General features: G+C 42.3%; 3 protein-coding genes and 1 pseudogene across 3 annotated transcripts; all 4 read left to right on the forward strand.

Moving 5' to 3' along the window:
- The first annotated feature begins 4,168 nt into the window (after positions 1 to 4,168).
- On the forward strand, positions 4,169 to 5,121 carry LOC108094121 (membrane steroid-binding protein 2). The gene is made up of 2 exons (XM_017194542.2): positions 4,169 to 4,292; positions 4,349 to 5,121. The coding sequence occupies exons 1-2, from the start codon at positions 4,268 to 4,270 to the stop codon at positions 4,918 to 4,920; spliced, it is 597 nt and encodes a 198-aa protein (XP_017050031.1). The 5' UTR covers positions 4,169 to 4,267; the 3' UTR covers positions 4,921 to 5,121.
- A 5,442-nt stretch (positions 5,122 to 10,563) lies between these two features.
- LOC108094099 lies at positions 10,564 to 12,729 on the forward strand (annotated as a pseudogene).
- Positions 12,730 to 13,217: 488 nt separating this feature from the next.
- Positions 13,218 to 15,401, forward strand: LOC108094100. Its single transcript, XM_017194522.2, has 5 exons — positions 13,218 to 13,367; positions 13,426 to 13,716; positions 13,776 to 14,488; positions 14,652 to 15,023; positions 15,092 to 15,401. Exons 1-5 carry the CDS (start codon positions 13,218 to 13,220, stop codon positions 15,399 to 15,401), a joined length of 1,836 nt encoding a protein of 611 aa, XP_017050011.2.
- Positions 15,402 to 16,294: 893 nt separating this feature from the next.
- On the forward strand, positions 16,295 to 18,524 carry LOC108094181. Its single transcript, XM_017194642.2, has one exon. The coding sequence runs from the start codon at positions 16,358 to 16,360 to the stop codon at positions 18,377 to 18,379; it is 2,022 nt and encodes a 673-aa protein (XP_017050131.1). The 5' UTR covers positions 16,295 to 16,357; the 3' UTR covers positions 18,380 to 18,524.
- Positions 18,525 to 19,334: the final 810 nt, after the last annotated feature.

Genomic DNA, 19,334 nt, shown 5'->3' on the forward strand with positions numbered 1-19,334 from the left:
AGTTACTCCGCTACTGGTCGAAAGTCGAAAGGATGCTGGCCATGTTCAGATAAACGTCCTGGAGCTTTGCTATAAAATCTGCGAGAGCGAAAATCTCTCACTTGAAGAGCAGGAGTTCTCAACATGCGCACTCAGCATCCGGGAGAAATGTTTTGGGTTTTATTTTGAAGGGAAGTTTTGTCTGGCCACCGAAAGGTTTTATCTGAAAATTACCCAAAACATTGGAGGCCACAACAGCTGGGCAACAGCTGACGATTTGAGGATGGTTAGGAGCCAAAGCTTTCATAACTTGTGGAGCGTTTTCCGTCTGTAAATGTTTTGCTTTTTCTTTTTTTTTTTTTTTTTTTGCTCGCCGGTCTCGCTGTCTGTTTGATGTTGCGGTTGCTTTGGCTTCCCCATTATTATCATCATTATCGTGTGACGCACTCTTGGCAACGAAACGCTTTTCATTATGCGCCCTCATGTCTATGGCCTTTATGTCTAATGCGTGCATAAGGACCCCTCTTAAATCCCGACTTGGCCATGTTTGTGTTGCGCTCTGCGCTTATTTCATACGTAAATACAAACACACATATAGTAGGGCATGTCGGCGCAGCCATTATGCGGATTGAGTCGGTTTACTTGGCGCTGGATTATTTTTATCATCGCTTGTGCCAGTAATTTATTATAATGATTTACACATTAAGTACCATTAGCTTTTGTGTAAGGGCGTATAAATTGCAACTAATTGTGCACAGTGCGTCCTGTTCGTAATATATATTCGCGTGAAACTTTAATGAGAAAAGCGCAAATATTTACACGCACCCACACACGCAGAGCGCAGTTATTAATAATCGCGCTTCGTTTGGGAATTTTACGCAAATTCTCATCGGCACCTTAATGAGCAACTTTTCCGGCGAACGCAGTGGGCGGAAAATGATTTCGGAAAATTATCCCCCGCGCGCACGCAAAACTTTCCTTCTCATCAATTCGAAACTAAGATGGGAACTTCGCAGGCGTGCATGATATTTATGCCTTGGATTTAGGTTTTCCCACTTCCTTCGCTCTCTGGAAGTTCATTAATTTTTCCCCAGCTTTTCATTGGCAATTATGCAACAAAACTTTTCGCTTTTGGCAGAAACAAACAAACAAACGGATTGACAGTGGGTAAGATATTGATTTAATGCATCCCCAGAACTCAACGGTGGAGTTTTTTGATTTGTTCTTTGGCTGCCTGAGTGAGCAGTGAAATCTGCCAAAAGTTTGGCAGAAACTATCTACACCGAGAAGAATATTGGTTAGTGATTAATTAGTTAATCAGCCAAGGGTCACTGCTTGTAATTTTCGGATATAGAATTTACCTATTATAAGTTAAGATGAGAATCGAACTTATCAAAATCTACAAAACATATTATTTTTTATGAATAATAGCTCAACCTTTTTTCTTCTGTGCACACAAAACCCACAAAATGACAGTCGTTCCCCAATCAACTTTGTCTGCTAAATGCTGGCATAATCTGACATGTTCCTATGTACCAGTAACCAGACACACCGCACGAAATGCATTTCAAATATGCCAGCCATGAAAAATGTCCTCCCATTCTGCGAATTTAGCACACAAAAGTTAGGTAACTTTCGATTTTTGTGTGGGCCACAAAAATTGGCACCCCGCTCTATTGGCCCAGCTTTTCGAGCCCTTTTTATCTGTTTTTCTGGGTTATTTTTTTGCGGCTGGCGCCACCAGCACCTTGACACTTTTGCAATTGTCGCATGGAAATATTTTCCCATCCGTTGTTATTCTTGCTCAATTTGTTCGTGTGCGCCCCCATTGTTTGGCCCCCTTTTTGTTGATTTTTATTTCGGTCTTTGCTCCATTTTGCTGTACTTTTTATTTATGGTTAGTGCAGCAAAATATTTCAGCATCAGGCGCAAAACCAAAGTGCCGAGTGTGAGGGCGGCATCGGGGCCAAAAACTATGTGCTAGTTCAGATTTTTTTTGGCTTTTTCTTTGCCTCTTCAGATCAATGAATAAATCATTGGACTCGAAAGGGTTTGGTTGGGGTTTTGCAAAACGGAGTGAGTCTTTTCTGGTAATATTTGAGCATATTTTATGGGAATGTTTGTACTAGTTTTAAGTTTGCATAAATTCGACTAGAGTCGGAAAATGTTTTGTGTATCTTTTACAAAAGCTTATCAAAGTGAGCTCGAGTATTCAATAACCATTTTGAGTAGAGATATGACAGTTTCTTGATAATTTAGGAAAATGTTCATTCTAAGTTGTTCAAGAGAGAATGATCTTAATATTTAAACCCCTTTAAGGTTTTTCCCCTTTTAAAGCTCCAGCCATTAGCAGAATGCCAACCCCTTTTGAAAGCCAGCAGCAGAGTAAACTAAGCAAATCTGCTGGCAATTTAATCCTTTTGAATTTGCTTTAATTAACTCGAATAACAAGCAGCATCCGCATACTTTGTACTCCTCCGCCTTCCGCAGCCTTTTTATGCTGTTTGTGGGCTTATGAGCTTTGGCACTTTGTGGTTGGAATTTCTGTGATTTTTTTGGCAGTCGGATTTCCGACATTTGCCAAAGCAAATTTCAGCAGAGCGGGACTAATAAGCCAAACAGAAGACAGTGGCAAAGGGGCTGCTGGAAAAAAGGGGCGGATGGGGGCGGCCTGCAGACAAAGTTAATACGACACAGCTGCCCTCGCAGTTGGTGGGCAATTGAAAAGTTTATTAATAACCAGCAGCAGCAGCAGCCACAGGAACTTTAAAGAGAGAATCCTGCTTTTTTTGTGTGTATGATTTTTATTTTTAATTAAAAGAAGGCAAAACTGAGCGGAAGCGAGTGCGGTTTGAAGGAAATGTAATTATATTTGAACAGCATGCGAAATATGTTTTAATTTATTAAATTAAAATAAGCGAAAACAAACCCGGAAAGAAGGAAAAGGAACAAAAAGCAAACAGGCAAAGGAAGCAGCCAGCCGCAAACCGAGTGCCCAAAGCAATTTGAGCCAGCGTCACACGCGGCGTATGCGTAATGTGCTCGCAACAAAATCAACGTTATGCAAATTTTAATGCGAGCATAAGGCGGAAACGAAACGGCGCTACGCTAGCCAGTTTCTCTTGATTCCTGTTACGGGTATTACCAGGGTATCAACAGGGTATGATGATTCATTAATTTGGTTTGAAAACAACCATCTAATTATTGAAGCGTCGGACAAACTATTTGAGATTAAAAAATTCAGTTTAAAAGGCTTTTTGTTATTTAAGTAAACATTTTAAATGGAAACTCATTTATAAATTTTCCTACGAATTTTTACTAGTAATGCCTGGTGTAAATAACATTCCCTTATTTTAGGGCCGCAGATAATGCAAGAAATGCGGAATATACTTACTTAATGACTGCCATCACTCACAATAACAACTATTGTAAAGGTCCAATCAATCGAAAAGCCACAACAAACCAATTGCAGACTTCCGCGTAATTGAGCAATCACAGGGTATCGTTTAAATCCGACCCAAATCTGCACAGGACTCCTTCGTCCTGCGAAGCACCCTGCAGTTGAATTTGTATTTACATATGCGTCCGTGTATGTACATTTTCCAGAGCAGTCTCCTGGCGCAAAATTACACTTTGTTGGCAACACACTCACACACACTCACACAGCGACATTCGCGTAGCGCAAAAAATTGTAATGAGCTTATTAAGTCATATTAAAGTCCAAGTACAACCAATTTGATAAAAACAGCAACTGACAGCAGACTGGCGACACACACATGAAAACGTTATTATGCGCCATTTTTTACGATAGCATTTGGCATAAATGTTAATAACAAATGGCGCAGACACAAAACCTTTTTGTATGTATTACACTTTGAAAAAAGTAGGAATCGGTAATAGAAACCTTTAATTTTTGTTTTATTTAAGTAGATTCCATTTAAATTTATATATTGGGGAGTTATGGAAGAAGTAAATCTTGTCTTATAAAATAGTTAGTTTTTTATTAAAAACTTTTTCAAATAATTTAAAGCACAGCCTTTCCGTGTATGTAATTTATATGAATAATGTAAATGAGCTTGGCAGCAGGTGGCTTAACATTTTTATTCGCTCCGCAATGCGGTAAATTGTTCTTAACTCGGCTTAATTGAGTATAATCAAATGGCTGGTGAGTTTTCACTCAAATTCGGTTTGACAACAGCTTTCAAAATTAACGTCATTCTGGGAGAGAATACTACATCAACATCATTAACGATTGTTTTTAAATAAAAAGGTGTTGATTTTTGTGCAGATGCTGGCTCAAATGTTTGTGGAAAGTAAGCTTAACTTTAAATTCACTTATTTAGTGGCTAATGGCCCTTTTTTCTCATAGAGTTAAGTCCCAATTTGGAGACAGCCTCTAGGCTGTTGAGAAGTCCGCTTGGCCAGGCGCTAGTCTCCTTTCTGCTGGGTTACTTGGCCACCACAAAGTTGTCGCAAATTTATGGCAAGTTGAGAGAAGATTCCCTAAAATCCCAGGCATCCGAGGAGGAAATGAAATTATACCCCAAGAATGACACTGAGCTCATTGCCAAGGGCAACGACATTTTGCTACTCACTCAAAAGGAACTAACTGCTTTCGATGGCTCCAACCCAGATCAACCCATTTACACCGCCGTGAATGGCATGATCTACGATCTGAGTCCGGGCCGAGAAAAGTTTTCCAGCCATGGTCCTTACTCGTTCTTAGCGGGTTGCGATGCCAATAAGGTCCTTAACATTGCCTGCGGTTCCATGGGCGTTTGTGCCCCTGATGTGATAAATCGTTGGGAGCGAAGTCTCAAGGCGGAATTCAATGTCATAGGCTTACTGATTGATGCGGATGTGGAGAATATGGCAGAGGTTCCCGAAAGCAAAGAAGAAATGACATTTTCGGATCAAACAAGGCAAATCAATTACGTCTAATGAGATTTTAATGTCCCCTTGATTTAGTTTTGCAATAAAATGGTAGTGAAATCTTTTACTTCGAAAACTAAAACAGAGGGACATTCGAATCTGATTAAGAGACTTATCTGCACATGTAGAATATGTTACTATAAAAAATTGTTTGTGTTAAAAGCTATTTTAATTAAGTTAACCAAGACTGCAAATTTCCCTTCGACTACATTTGGTTAATTTGTTCATTCGAGTTTAGATCTCCTAACAAATAGTTGCTTTTGAATTGACTTTTTGGATTTTTCATTGGCTGGGATCAAATTAATTTTACCTCCCCTTTTTTTTTACCGTTTGACCGAGCTCTTGGCATTTGGAAAATCGGAAAGTTTTTTCCCGCTTTGTCTTTCACTTTTTTGTCGGACGCTTTGACAAGAACGTATCGGCAGCGGCAAATGTCGATAACAACAAATTGTTTGTCGTGTTTTCGTTCTTTTTTCCTTGGCACTTTTGGCCCATCAAGCTGTTGACTTTGTCAAGTTGTCGCCGAATTTTCAGGGCTTCGGGTGATTCGGGTTTCCCATTGTGTTGGTATGTGTGCGGCAAAAACTTTGCGCCAAACACGCAATTGACTGAAATTGAATTGAAAGCCGAAAGCTGGAAGCTGAAAGCCAAGAAGTGACAAAGAGGGCGAGAAGGGACAGAGAATGCCGTCAGGTGCTACACAGCTAATAAAATCAAAATTACTTTTTGCCAGCGCAAAGTTTTCGCAGTCGACGTGCTTAAGGAATTTAAAAAAGTTGTCCAAAAATTGTTAAGCACACACTTCAAATTCAGTCGAATGTGCAAAAGGACAACACACACTCACTCCCAAGTACCAAGAACAACATTTGGCAAAGTGTTATTTGAAGTGTCGAATTTGATCAAGCGCAAAGGTGACAAAAGGGCTCAAAAGTTAACAACAACATGGGACCCGGAATAACAAGTAGAATGGGCTCCTCAAAGGGCTGCAAAGGGGCAACCTGGAGTGTTAAACCAAGATTGAATGGAATTAGGACACTTGCATAAATTACAATACTCCCATCTGTCCAGAAATTGATTGTAAGCATTTATCTTTAATCACAGATTGCTTTAAATATTATTTAACTTTAAATTAATAATTATATTCTTGCATCGGAAATTAAACCTGTACAACTGCTAGGAAAGAATCAAAACCTTTCACTTTTAAACTATAGTGTATTATCATGATTAATGAGCTCACAATTTAAGGTGATAAATTATTTAATATACAAATGACGGGGTTATTAATTACCTTTGCACATTTCACAATTTAATTACCGACTGAGAGCTTAATCATTTTCTCTGCTCCCGTATGCATTTTCTATCTTTAGTCCTTAATTAAATTTTTTTAGAGATGTGTTCTCATAATTCTTTTACTGTCCATTTGGCCACGCCCCATTACTTGACCATTTATGGTCTGCCATATAATTTTTGCCAAACTTTGAATTTATTACCATCTGGTTGTCATGTGCAAACGACGCTTTAACCCCGCAATTTCTCGGCAGATGGAGACCTCCTGCCCCTGCCCACCGCATTCATTTTAATGTTTTACGTGACCCATTCGAAATCGAATCGAATGACTCATTAAATGCAGAATAGACCAAAACAGGTGGGCCAAAACGGAAAACAGAGGAGGGAAAAGGGAAAAGGGAGGAGGCGGTGGCCATAGGAGATGTGTACGAGGCGAAAGGCAATTAACCATGAGAGCTTATGCCATGGCACGTGCCTAATTGCCAGAAAACACTACTCGAATCTGGTTTTGCTATTTACTCAGGCAAATGACTGTGTGAGAGTGTGGCGAACAATTAGTTTTCCAATTTCGAAACTAAAATGTTTGCAAACAACACAAATTAAACTCGCTCCAATTGCATTCCGGCAAAAGACGAGGATCCTCATTCTTTTTGCCAAAAGTTTACTTTGCTCTTTGCCATTCGCCGCTTGCCGGAGTTAATTTAATTAGTTTTCATTTATTTAAAGTACACGCTTCATTACATAATTTAACAATTCATTAGATTGAGCCGGGTGCCGTGGTAATTGAAAAGCGCGTCACGCTCTAGTCCCTCGATTTTCCCCATCCCGCCCAACGCGATTTTTTTCCCCGCCAATCCAGTCCTTGCATATCTGAGTCCTGCTCCTCATTTCGCAGTCTGGTTTTTATGTTCACTTTGTTATTATTGCCGCCAGACAATTGCTAATGGTCGCTGTAATTATCATTAAATGCCTCGCTTTCTTTTTAATTCTTTCGCCATTTCTTCACCGCCATCCACCTCCCAATTTCTTCTATTTTTTCCGTGGGAACAATGCCAGTGGCTCAACAGCTGCTGGCTACATTTTAATGTGTTTGTAAAAGGATTAAACTGCACTTGGCTCCTTAATTTGATTGCATTCGCGAGTGACTCGCTATTCATTTTATATTATGGATAAATGATTAAAAGGGATTGGAAATAAGCGAACTTAAGCTGAAAATGTTTAAGATAGAAATAAAGGTGGGTAAATCAACAAGCTTAAGCTTTACGCTAATTTTATACATATTATACATTTCCTTAAATATCAATCTCTGTAACTCATCCTTGTAACAGATTTTTCCTGCCAGATAAATCTCAGCCAAACACAATTCTCAAGTGCTGTACATATTTTTGTGCACTTTATGCAACAACATTTCCCAGATTTTCTCATATTTTTCGCAGAAAGAGGCTTAAATTTGACAAGTCAAATGTCATGCAACCATTTTGGCAATAACTTTTTTTGCAGGGGGGTGTGTATGGAAACATTTTTGCCAGGATTTGATTTACAAATGGTATTCGGCTGGCCCAGAAACCGATGGCCTTTTGGAATTCATAAATCCATGTTAACCCGAATGACACGAAACGAAACTCAACACAACACAACACAACAAAACAGAACGAAGCGAAGGCTGAACCAGTTTTGTCTCATATATCAAGCTTAATTGCAATTCAGGGCCGATGGAGTGGGGGCCATGCAATTTGCGAGCTAAAGAGTTGACCTAAAGGCACAAAGGCAAAGGCATTTTCCCGGCCATGTCTAGACTGCGAGAGAGTCTAGAACCCAGCAGCAGCCTCGGGTTCGGGAGTTCGCAAATAAATTTCACCCAAAGCCCCGGCTCGGCCCATTAAAAGTGGCCACAGACTGGCTGTCTCGGGTGCGTTATGCGAGTACTTTATATTCAAAAGTGTGTAATTTGCAAAAATGTCGGCTCGAGTCGAAGCTCCGCTGGCATCGCCCCCCAGCGACAAAGAGGGGCAGCAGCTGTGCTCGTCACATTAACCTGATGCCACCGGGGAAAAGGGGGAAATGGAGAAGGGAGAAGGGAGAAGGGGTGGGCGGAAAATGCTGGCCAAGTGCGCAGCGGATTACACGCGAAAATATGTATGTCCTTTGTTTTTATAGTAAGCATGCCAAAAGCCATCCAAAGAATTTTTATTGTTGTGTATAAAGCCTCTAGCGATTCTCAACTTTCAAAAATAGTTCAAAGCCAGAGTTCTACATTTTATACGTGATTTTATACTTTTTGTATATTTTTACATATTAATAACATCTCAGAAAATTTTAAAATATCTAACCAGTAAATAGTGTAGCTTTTTTCTCTGTGTACATTCTGAATCCCTTAGGCTGACGACTTTTTGTAGGTCGCCTACGTCGTCCTCGGCATTTTCTCGTTGTTTCTGGTGTTTTTGTTGTTGTTGTCGCCAGGTCGCGGTTAATTATGTTTTTTGTATGTCCTTACGCATACCAAAAGGCAAAGGACGACGTCTTTTCTATAAGTGTGTGTGTGTGTGAGGCTGTGCTGCGTGTGTGTGATTATCGTCTCGGATTTAATGCGCACTTTGATGTGAAACATTGCTAATTTGGCTTTTTATGTTCTTGCCGGCGCTGCTCAGTTCCCCTTCGTTGGCCCCGTCACTCCTTCCTGATTGCTGTTGTTTTTCCCCATTGCTGTGGTTATTACTTCAGTTGCCGCCCATGGGCGTGGTCCTCCCCTTTTCCATATTTAAAGCCGCATAATGCCCGACTGGTGACGTTTTTATGTAGGCTTGATTTCAATTATGAGTATGTAAAATAAATATATGCACAGAGATGGATTTATAATATAATTTCGACAGAATAAATGGAGGAATTTTAAGGAAATTGTTGGTCTTTAAAGGTCCTTACATAACATCTTAATTATATAACAATACAAGGTTATTAATTTATAACTCTCCTTCTGGAAACCCTAAAAATCTTAGAGTTCAAACATGATAAACGACCTTGGCTTATACAGAGCTCACTTTAACAAATTTGCTTTAATTTCCTGACTGTTGAAGATAACTCAACCTTGAAGAATCTCCTCCCATTTAACTTCATCGCTAACGTTGTTTCAATTAATCCCTGGAAAAAAGCATCTCAGCTTACAGAGTCAGACGATTTTTTTTTGCTGGGGCAATTTGTGAATTGTGAAAATTGATTTATGGCATTTTCGCACTGGCATCTCACATTTCACTCTTCACTTTTCACTTTGCTGCCGATGACAGCCGACACACAGCAGCCAACAAAAACCGAAGTCAGAACGGCAAAAAAAAAGAGGGATACGCCAGGCTAAAACAAATGGCAGACATAAATCCATCATCATCAACATTATCGTGATGGCCGAAAAGCAGCCAAGCGTTTGAACAAATTGACTGCAAGCAATTTGGGCGAAGAAAGTGCAAAAAATAAGGAGCATAATTTGGACAAATATTGCTCATACGCAGCGAGGCTCATTAGGGAGCAGCTCGGGTACTTAATTTAAATAAATCGACAGAGAGTCGAAACATTAACCGAACCGGGCATAAATTCTGATCAACTTAATAGAGCACTTTGTCAGGCGGCAACAAGTTATTTCAACTGTCTGCCACGAAAAACCGAGAGTTTAATAACATTCCTTGCCGACGGCAAAATTAAATAAAACAATATTAAACATAAGCCAGTCGAGAATCTCATCACTTGGTGCTGAAAATTCCCCCTTGGCCAACTGCTGATGAATTAGTTTCCCCAAAGCTCAAAGTTTTCCCCATTCAGTGTGTTTATTTGAATCGCAACTGAAATCCACTCGCTTTTGGCTTAGTTCATAATTTACTTACCAAAGGGTAGAAGCCAAGACCAGATGTTTGACTCCTAATTTCGACCAAAATGTTTTAGTCGCAATATGGCAAACAACACCAGTGGCAAAAGCAAGCAAACAAATGGCTTTAACCTAGTTAACCCTTGGGCTAACAGACACATTTTAACAATATGCCAAAGTCACTTCCTTAAAGTCATCTTTAGAATCTCTTTAAAAGTTTTAAAATCGTACTTTATTTCCTGAGATTATTTTTTGATTCATAAATATATAATAACTCATAATATTTATGTGTAATTAGAAAAATCCCAGTGATTTTAAACTAATTTATTATCTTCTAAACTATTAGTCATACCATTGTTAAAATAAATAACACGGTGTGACCCTAAGTAGCAGATAAGAATATTAACTAAAAATTAAGCTGTAGTCAAATGAAGCCGAAGCAGATTCAATCCATTAAATTCAAAGCATTGAAAGAGGAAAGAAGTCCGACTTTAGTTGCTCCAGCTGTTTTACTTATCATGAAGAGCGTACTCAATTGGCTTTTGGCCACTGTGTTGGCCACAACAGCCTATGGAGATTATAAATTATCTAGGGAAGATAAGATAAGCCCGGAACTAGAAGAAATCTTTAGACAAATCGACAGATTAAATTACTTTAACTGGTATCAGGTAAGTGAAATCTTTTTACTCAGTAAAACTCTTTCTACCTCAGGCTTCTCGATTACCTGCCTTCAGGATAGGATCAGACTTCGAGAGTATAGATACCTCTAATCACTTGGTACCCGAACTGAATGAAATATACGAACAGTTTATAACGAACTTGCGTGATTATAACATTATGTGGCATTACATGGGATATCCCTACGATAACGAAACTCTGATTAGCTTCGCAAAGGTCCAGCTTACTGACAAAAGATCCAGCAATCTACAATCAATGGAAGCTATTCACGACAAGTTCTTCGGAAGCGGTAACCTGCTAGCCAAGCTGGCCACTAGAAATCAAGTAGGAAGTATAAAAGTTGGATTTTCCTTATTGAATTTATTTCTATTATTTTTTCCCAGCTTGAAGTCTTCACATGCAAAATGGTTCAGTCGCCAAGGCAGTTCCTTTACAATTGGTATGTGGGTTACGTCCTGCTAGAACTCAAGGTCCACGCAATGGTGGAGTGGTCCTGGATGATTCTGGAAAAGTTCGGGCTACGAGAACTATTACAGGATGAGGTGGGCAAGCGGGGTGCCTACAAGCGCAGGACCTCAGGTACACTGCCCAAAATCAAGGAGCTAATGAGCCGCGCAGACCGCTCCGTATGGCGTTGCGATCCCAGAAAACACAGTTCCGGAGTCACCTACGAGGAGGTCACCCGCCTCCTGCAGGGCTACGTGGAGAACGAGGTGGACCTGAACGAGGAGGGATCCTGCACGCAGGACTGCTCCTCTTATAAGACCGCCAAATCCGAAGGCTGCTTCGAAAACAAGTTCTGTGCTGAATAACCGAAATGCTCGGGAGGAGTGCACGACTGTCGCTCTGTGGAACCCGACATGGAGGTTTGCCAGGCTCCCAGCACATCCAACAGGAGGTACGAGTACATCAAGTACGAGAGTGGTCGAGTTCAAGGAAAGATTGGCAGTTGTCGTGGAAGGTTAAGTACAGCCAAAAGCTGGCAGCGGTGGTTCGTAAAGTGCAACTACTGTGTTTGCCTGTGCGACGAGCCAAGTGAGAAGTCGGATCGGTACTTCAACCTGAGACCTGTGATGGCCGATGTGGACAAAAACAGGTGAGGTTAATCAAGGCTTACAGTACGCCAGAAGAGTTATAAGTTTAATTTCTTCCAAAGCTAAGATACAAATAATTTAATTCTATAGGTATTAATTAACTGAAACTAAATCTTCAACTTAAAAAATAACTTAAAAATGTGTTAAACTACACTCCAAATTCTAGAGTCGTGACGGGCCTACGATTCGTAAAACACAACCGCGTCTTCCACCTTCAAATTGAGGAGGGAGAGCTCCTGCCGCTCGGAGGCATCCACCATACTCCGTCCAGTGGAAACAGTTGGACTCGTACTCCGTGTTGGACGACAATGTTATTATGGGCATAGACTTCCACATGCTGAGCTACGAGAAGCGGTCCATCGATCTGGATGAGCTGAAGGGGGACAACAACTCCGTGGTCACCGGACTGCGGTTCAAAGTGGTGGGAGGTCATCTTCAGCTGCAGGCTCTGTTCAGCAAAGTGGACTTCCTCTCGGGAAAGCTAATCGAACCGAAGTCAACAAGCTACTGGATTTCCGGGGACAATAATCGGCACAGGTGGTATACTTCCTGATCTTCTGATCTCTGTAACTAAATTGTCTTTACTCTTAATATTATTAGGAATAAGCTGAACCTTGCGGATGCAGCAGTACCCACGCACGTCCTCCGAGCAATCAATTCCTTACCCAAGTGACAACCAGTTCATAGAGTTTACCAACTCGGACTTTCAACAGGATGCTGCCCAGTCCACTGTGCCCTTCATCGACATCCAGGAAGTGAGTTCGGGGCGGACGGGTTCCGCTCTCCGGTATTGGTTTATATTCCAAGGGTCGACACGGATATGGTGGATTCCTCGCCCCAAAGCTGATCACCTACGACTTCACACCTTACGTCCAGTTGCTAACATTAGAGAACCCGCGATCCGAGGATTAGTATACATGCACATTTACCTATTCACCTATATTAATAAATTTAATAATCAGATCCTAAGGTTCCTTTAAATTTTCTGTACTTTAAAAACGGGAAACATAGTTAAGGACACCCCAGTATCCATCTTCTATAAGCTCGCAAAAAAGATGACAATGTCGCATGCTTTGCACGAAATTGGACTGCAAAAAATAAATTGTTAGATTTTATTTCTTCAGATTATTTTTTGATTCATAAAAATTTAATCTCTCATAATGTTTCTGTGTAATTAGAAAAATTCCCCGTGCTTTTAAACTAATTTCTTATCTTGTAAATTATTAGTCATACTATTGTTTTAAAGAAATAACAGGGTGTGACCCTAAAGAGCAGATATGAATATTAACTGATAATCGAGATGTAGCCAAATGAAGCGCAAGCAGACTCAATTCATTAAATTCAAAGCATCAAAAGAGGAAAGAAGTCCGACTTATGCTGCCCAAATTGGTTTACTTATCATGAAGAGCGCAATTATTTGGCTTTTGGGCACTGTGTTGGCCACAACAGCCTATGAAACCTATAAATTGACTAAGGAAGATAAAATAAGCCCGGAAATAGAAGAAATCTTTAGAGAAATCGACAGATTAAGTTACTTTAACGGGAATAAGGTAAGTGAAATCTTTGTTAGATCTTTTCTTTTACTCAGTAAAACTCTTTCTACCTCAGCCTATTCATTCAGCTGCCTGCATGATAGGATCCGACTTCAAGTATATAGATACCTCAAAGCCCTTGGTACGCGAAATGAAAGAAATATACGACCAGTTTGGTTGGATCTTGCACTGTTACGACACTATGAGGGCGTACATGGGATCTCCCTTCGAGAACGAAACTCTGATTAGCTTCGCTACGGTCCAGCTTACTGACAAAAGATCCAGCAATCTACAATCAATGGAAGCTATTCACGATAAGTTATTCGGAAGCGGTAACCTGATAGCCAAGCTGGCCACTGGAAATCAAGTAAAAATTATAAAAGATGGATTTTTCTTGTTGATTTTATTTCTATAATTTTTTCCCAGCTTGAAGTCTTCACATGCAAAACGGACCAGTCACCGAGGCAGTTCCTTTACACTTGGTATGTGGATTACGTCCTGCTGGAACTCAAGGTCCACGCAATGGTGGAGTGGTCCTGGATGATTCTGGAAAAGTTCGGGCTACGAGAACTATTACAGGATGAGGTGGGCAAGCGGGGTGCCTACAAGCGCAGGACCTCAGGTACACTGCCCAAAATCAAGGAGCTAATGAGCCGCGCAGACCGCTCCGTTTGGCGTTGCGATCCCAGAAAACACAGTTCCGGGGCCACCTACGAGGAGGTCACCCGCCTCCTGCAGGGCTACGTGGAGAACGAGGTGGACCTGAACGAGGAGGGATCCTGCCTGCAGGGCTGCTCCTCTTACAAGACCGCCAAGTCCGAGGGTTGCTTCGAAAATAAGTTCTGTGCAGAGCAGCCGAAATGCTCGGGTGGAGTGCACGACTGTCGCTCTGTGGAATCCGACATGGAGATTTGCCAGGCTCCCAGCACATCCAACAGGAGGTACGAGTACATCAAGTACGAGAGTGGTCGAGTTCAGGGAAAGATTGGCAGTTGTCGTGGAAGGTTAAGTACAGCCAAAAGCTGGCAGCGGTGGTTCGTAAAGTGCAGCTACTGTGTTTGCCTGTGCGACGAGCCAAGTGAGAAGTCGGATCGGTACTTCAACCTGAGACCTGTGATCGCCGATGTGGACAACAACAGGTGAGGTTAATCAAGGCTTACAGAACGCCAGAAGAGTTATTAGTTTGATTTTTTCCAAAGCTAAGGTATAAATAATTTTATACTATAGGTATTAATTAACTGAAACTAAATCTTCTTAAGAAATAACTTAAAAATGTGTAAAATACTACACTCCAAATTCTAGAGTCGTGACGGGCCTGCGATTCGTAAAACACAACCGCGTCTTCCACCTGCAAATTGAGGAGGGACAGCTCCTGCCGCTCGGAGCCATCAAACCGTCCTCCGTCCAGTGGAAACAGTTGGACTCGTACTCCGTGTTGGACGACAATGTTACCATGGGCATAGACTTCCACATGCTGAGCTACGAGAAGCGGTCCATCGATCTGGATGAGCTGAAGGTGGACAACAACTCCGTGGTCACCGGACTGCGGTTCAAAGTGGTGGGAGGTCATCTTCAGCTGCAGGCTCTGTTCAGCAAAGTGGACTTCCTGTCGGGAAAGCTAATCGAACCGAAGTCAGCAAGCTACTGGATTTCCGGGGACAACAAACACCAGAGGTGGTTTACCTTCTGGTCTTTTGAGCTCTGTGATTAATTTGTCTTTGTCTTTGTTTCAATAATATTAGGAATAAGCTGACCCTTGCGGATGCAGCAGTACCCACGCAATCCTCCCAGCAATCAATTCCTCACCCAAGTGACAACCAGTTCATAGAGTTTACCAACTCGGACTTTTACCAAGATGCTGCCCAGTCCACTGTGCCCTTCATCGACATCCAGGAAGTGATCTCGGAGCCGCCAGTTCCGCTCTCCGGTATTGGTTTATATTTCAAGGGTCGTCACGGATATGGCGGATTCCTCGCCCCAAAGCTGATCACCTACGACTTTACACCTTACGTCCAGTTGCCAACATTAGAGAACCCGCGATCCGGGGATTAGGATATATATTTACCATATTTACCAATTCAGCATAGTCGAAGTTATTAAATATGATAATCAGATACAAAGTTCCTTTCAATTTTCTGTACTTTAAAAACGAGAAACATGTTAAGGACACCCCAATATACAACTTCTAGAAGCTCGCCAAAAAGTTGACGGTGCCGCCATCAGGTCTGACTTTTCTGGTGACCCCAGCGAAGTCTTCTCTCTGAACCTTAACCCACTGGCGACCCCATTCCCTTAACCCCTTGAGACTGCACCAGTTTGGCAAGAGGAAAGAGCAAAACTCAGAAAAAAAAAGAACAACCTTTTTGTCGCATGCTCTGCGCGGATTTTGACTGCATAAAATATGAAATTAAATTGCTAGCCAACAAAATGGCGCCTGGGAAAATGACAAAAATATGAGACACAAGTGCAGAAGCCCCGCCTTTTCCCCACCCCCGCCCTCCGCCCCACAAAAGCTCTTTTGGCACTTTGTTGGGAATTCTCTTGGCGCTGTCGAGTTGATGACTTGCAGCTGTCGCATTTCTTTTCAGACTTTAGCAACTGCAGTGGAACCAAACGAAACGGCTTTTGGCACCTGGTTAGCCACCAGGTGGATGTGGATGAGGATAAGGATGTGGATGCGAGAGATAGGATTTTATTTGACGGCAAATATTGCGGAAACTCGCGGCAACTTCACAACGCATATTTGCCAAAATTCGAAGCTCAGTATAAAGAAATGTAGGAAAGAAACTTAAATAAAATATTTAGCTGGTAGCGTAGCTTTTGTGTTATCAATAAAACTATATAAATATCTTAAAAATGTATATTAATCTATAATCCTTTTAGGAAAAAAAAACAACTGCAAATTTATTTCCAATCACAGTAGACTTTGACTTCTCCGCCTCCTCTATTTTATTTTATAGAACTGAAAGTTGCTTATTTCCAGTTCGAGAGCTAAACTTAGTGGTAGCATGGGAGAGAAAAGCTTCCGCAAACTGGGACTGGGCGTGATCCTGACGGCTCTGATCCTGTACGCCCTCCTCTTCATGGACACGCTGATTTACGAGGCTGGCGGCCGGATACACAATGCCTTCTTCGTGAACACGGACGGATGTCGCATTGTAGCCATGGATGCGATGAACCCTACGATCGCCAAGTACACGGATTGGGAGTGGGAGGACAGGAGGTTCTACCTGGAGTGCCGGGAAAAGACCTGGTTCCGAACGGAGGTGGCCAACGGCGAGTGGTATCTGAAGCTGATCCGCGACATCGACAAGATCCTGGAGGAGAACGACCTCGAGCACGACTGGCAGATAGAATGCTTCTGGTTCCGCATAAGAGTCACCAGCAGGTGGCGAACCAAGCTGACCCACCGAACCAAGTTCCTCCTGGAGTTTCCCTATGCCGTCAAAGTTCCGCGGAATTTGAGGCATTTGCGAGTGAGGTGCATTAACACTCTTACAAACAAATCCTTAACCGAGGATGCCCACTTCTTCGTCCAACCGCCTCCGGAAAAGTTGCTGAAGAAAGCTCCTCCGAGTTTAAAACGCTGGGATGGAAAGAGCTTGTCGGGTGATGGAACTCCACCCATTTCCGTGATGATCTTGGGTCTGGACTCCGTATCGCATCTCAATTTGATTCGCCAAATGCCGAAGACAGTGAGATATATGCGCCAAAATATGTCGCATGTGGAGTTCTGGGGCTTCAACAAGATCGGCCACAATACCTATCCAAATTTGATAGCCCTTTTAACAGGTCTCAGTGCCTCGGAGTCCCAGCAGTATTGGATTAAACAGAACTGCATGGATGACCTACCGCTGATCTGGAAGGAGTTCAAGAAGGCCGGCTACAACACCAGTTTCGCCGAGGACATGGCCATCTACTCGATGTTTTACTACGGAAAGCCGGGCTTTAAGCGACCAACCACTGATCACAATTTCCACGACTACATGGTGGAGATGTATGTCCTTCGGGAGAGCAGCTCGGTGGCCGATACCCATTGTGTGGGCGGAAAGACCTTCATAGATGTCCTGCTGGAGATGAACGAGAAACTGATGCCCCACAAACAACGCTATCCATTCTTCTCGTTTTACTGGTGGGCCAATGGATTTCACGAGTTCTTCAATTCACCGCGACTTGCGGATGGGAGATTCGAGCGGTTGCTAAGGAGCCTCGATGAAACTGGCATTACCAACAACACCATTATCCTTTTCATGAGCGATCATGGCTTGAGATGGGGTCGCTTTAGGAGGAGCTTTCAGGGAATGATCGAGGACAGCCAGCCCTTTGTGTCCGTCTTGTATCCCGAGTGGATGAGAAAGGAGTATCCATTGGCCTTAAGAAACCTAGCTGGCAATGCCCACAGTCTGATCACCACCTATGATCTCCACAAGACCATGAAACACATCTTGGATCTAAGCTCTCTGAAGGATGATTCCATAATTAAGAAGTCTGAGGAGCTGTGGAAACTGAAGGGTTCGCAAGCCCCAAAGGCTGTTAGTCTTTTTCTACCCATCCCACCCTGGAGGAACTGCAACACTTCGCACATTCCCAGTGAATTCTGTCTGTGCCACAAGCAAGTTTCCATTCCCGAGAATAACCGAGGGGTCAAGAAGACGGCCAGCATTATAATCGACTACATCAACCAGTTAATGGTGGAGTATCCCGTCTGTGTTCCCCTCAAGTTGGATTCGATAGTGAGTGCCTACTTCGCAGTTCCCGAAAGGAATGACGACTTCCACGTCGAGAAGGGCCACAAGAACGCGTATCCTGAACAGGGACCCTTCTGGGAGAAGCGAACGTACGAGGACAGGGACATCGTAGTTCGATTGAAAACCAAGCCGGGAAACGCCTATTTCGAGGGAATGACCCGAAAACAGGGTAGCAAACTGTCGTTGATTGGAGAAGTGGTTCGGGTTGGTGACGATGGCAACAAGAACAACGACTGCATCGAGAATCCCTTGCTGGAACCCTTCTGCCACTGCGCCCTATAAGTAATGCTACCCCGAAAAAAAAAATAAAATAAGAATAAATACTACAAAGGGTATAACTATTTGTTCCTATTTAAAGGGCTAATACACTTTATGGAATACTACGAACATACTTGCCTTTAAATATAAAATGTTAAAGAGAAAAGAATATCATTCCTTGTATTTTTTATGGGAAACACTAGTTCTAAAACTTCCTGGCTAAACAGCTAAAAAGTAGACCACTGCACTTTACACCCAACTGAAGCCTAACTAACTTTTAAATCAACTATATATTTTTTGCTGTCATCCCCAAGAAAAAACTGCCTTCGAACTGCCCCCATCAATTATCCGTGAGTTATAACTTTCGATCCTGCACGTCGAAGTTCCACCAATTAGTGGCCACTGCCGCTGGGAGGCGAGTCTTTAAAAGTTTGCCGCATGAGTTGGCAAATGCCAATGTTGCACCTGCGGGGGAACTTTGGCCGCCGTCGAGCGGATAGATAGATAGATAGATATAGTACTATAGGCCATGGCCGGTATGCAGGTGGTCCAGCTGCGATTCCGGACTAATGGCATAAGCCGCTTATGTACCATGTACTCGCACTCGCAGTTTGCTCTTACTTTTAACCCACTCACCAGCAAAAACTTTTTTAGGATTATGGCAGATTTGACCAGCGCACACATACATATATCCTCGCAGAGCGGGACAGATAGAGGGAAAATTAGACGGAGGGAGAGAGAGAGGGAGAGGAAAGGCGAACGCTTTATAGTTTCAATATTTGCCCTGTCCTGTTCGGGGAAAATCCCCTGGGCACATAGAGGAGCAAACGCCGCACGGATTTATAAATGGACTGGCAAACATTTGGCCAAAACTTTAAGAGGAACAGAGACGAAAGGCTTGCAGCGGAAAAGAGACGGAGAAGGAGGAGTGGAATGTTTGCTCCGTTTTAAAGGAGTTCAGTTTTATTGTTTTTGGCCA

This window comes from Drosophila ficusphila, unplaced genomic scaffold (genome assembly GCF_018152265.1).
Source record: "Drosophila ficusphila isolate 14025-0441.05 unplaced genomic scaffold, ASM1815226v1 contig_412, whole genome shotgun sequence".
NCBI classification, from domain to species: Eukaryota; Metazoa; Arthropoda; class Insecta; order Diptera; family Drosophilidae; genus Drosophila; species Drosophila ficusphila.

What these genes read in the sequence shown, in the direction of transcription:
- LOC108094100 (XM_017194522.2), top strand. Translation starts at nt 13,218, where the DNA reads ATGAAGAGCGCAATTATTTGGCTTTTGGGCACTGTGTTGGCCACAACA. An exon ending in GCCGATGTGGACAACAACAG is followed by an intron (nt 14,489 to 14,651) that starts GTGAGGTTAATC and finishes TCCAAATTCTAG; the next exon opens with AGTCGTGACGGGCCTGCGAT. An exon ending in GGGGACAACAAACACCAGAG is followed by an intron (nt 15,024 to 15,091) that starts GTGGTTTACCTT and finishes CAATAATATTAG; the next exon opens with GAATAAGCTGACCCTTGCGG.
- LOC108094121 (XM_017194542.2), top strand. Translation starts at nt 4,268, where the DNA reads ATGCTGGCTCAAATGTTTGTGGAAA. An exon ending in GGCTCAAATGTTTGTGGAAA is followed by an intron (nt 4,293 to 4,348) that starts GTAAGCTTAACT and finishes TTTTTCTCATAG; the next exon opens with AGTTAAGTCCCAATTTGGAG.
- LOC108094181 (XM_017194642.2), top strand. Translation starts at nt 16,358, where the DNA reads ATGGGAGAGAAAAGCTTCCGCAAACTGGGACTGGGCGTGATCCTGACG.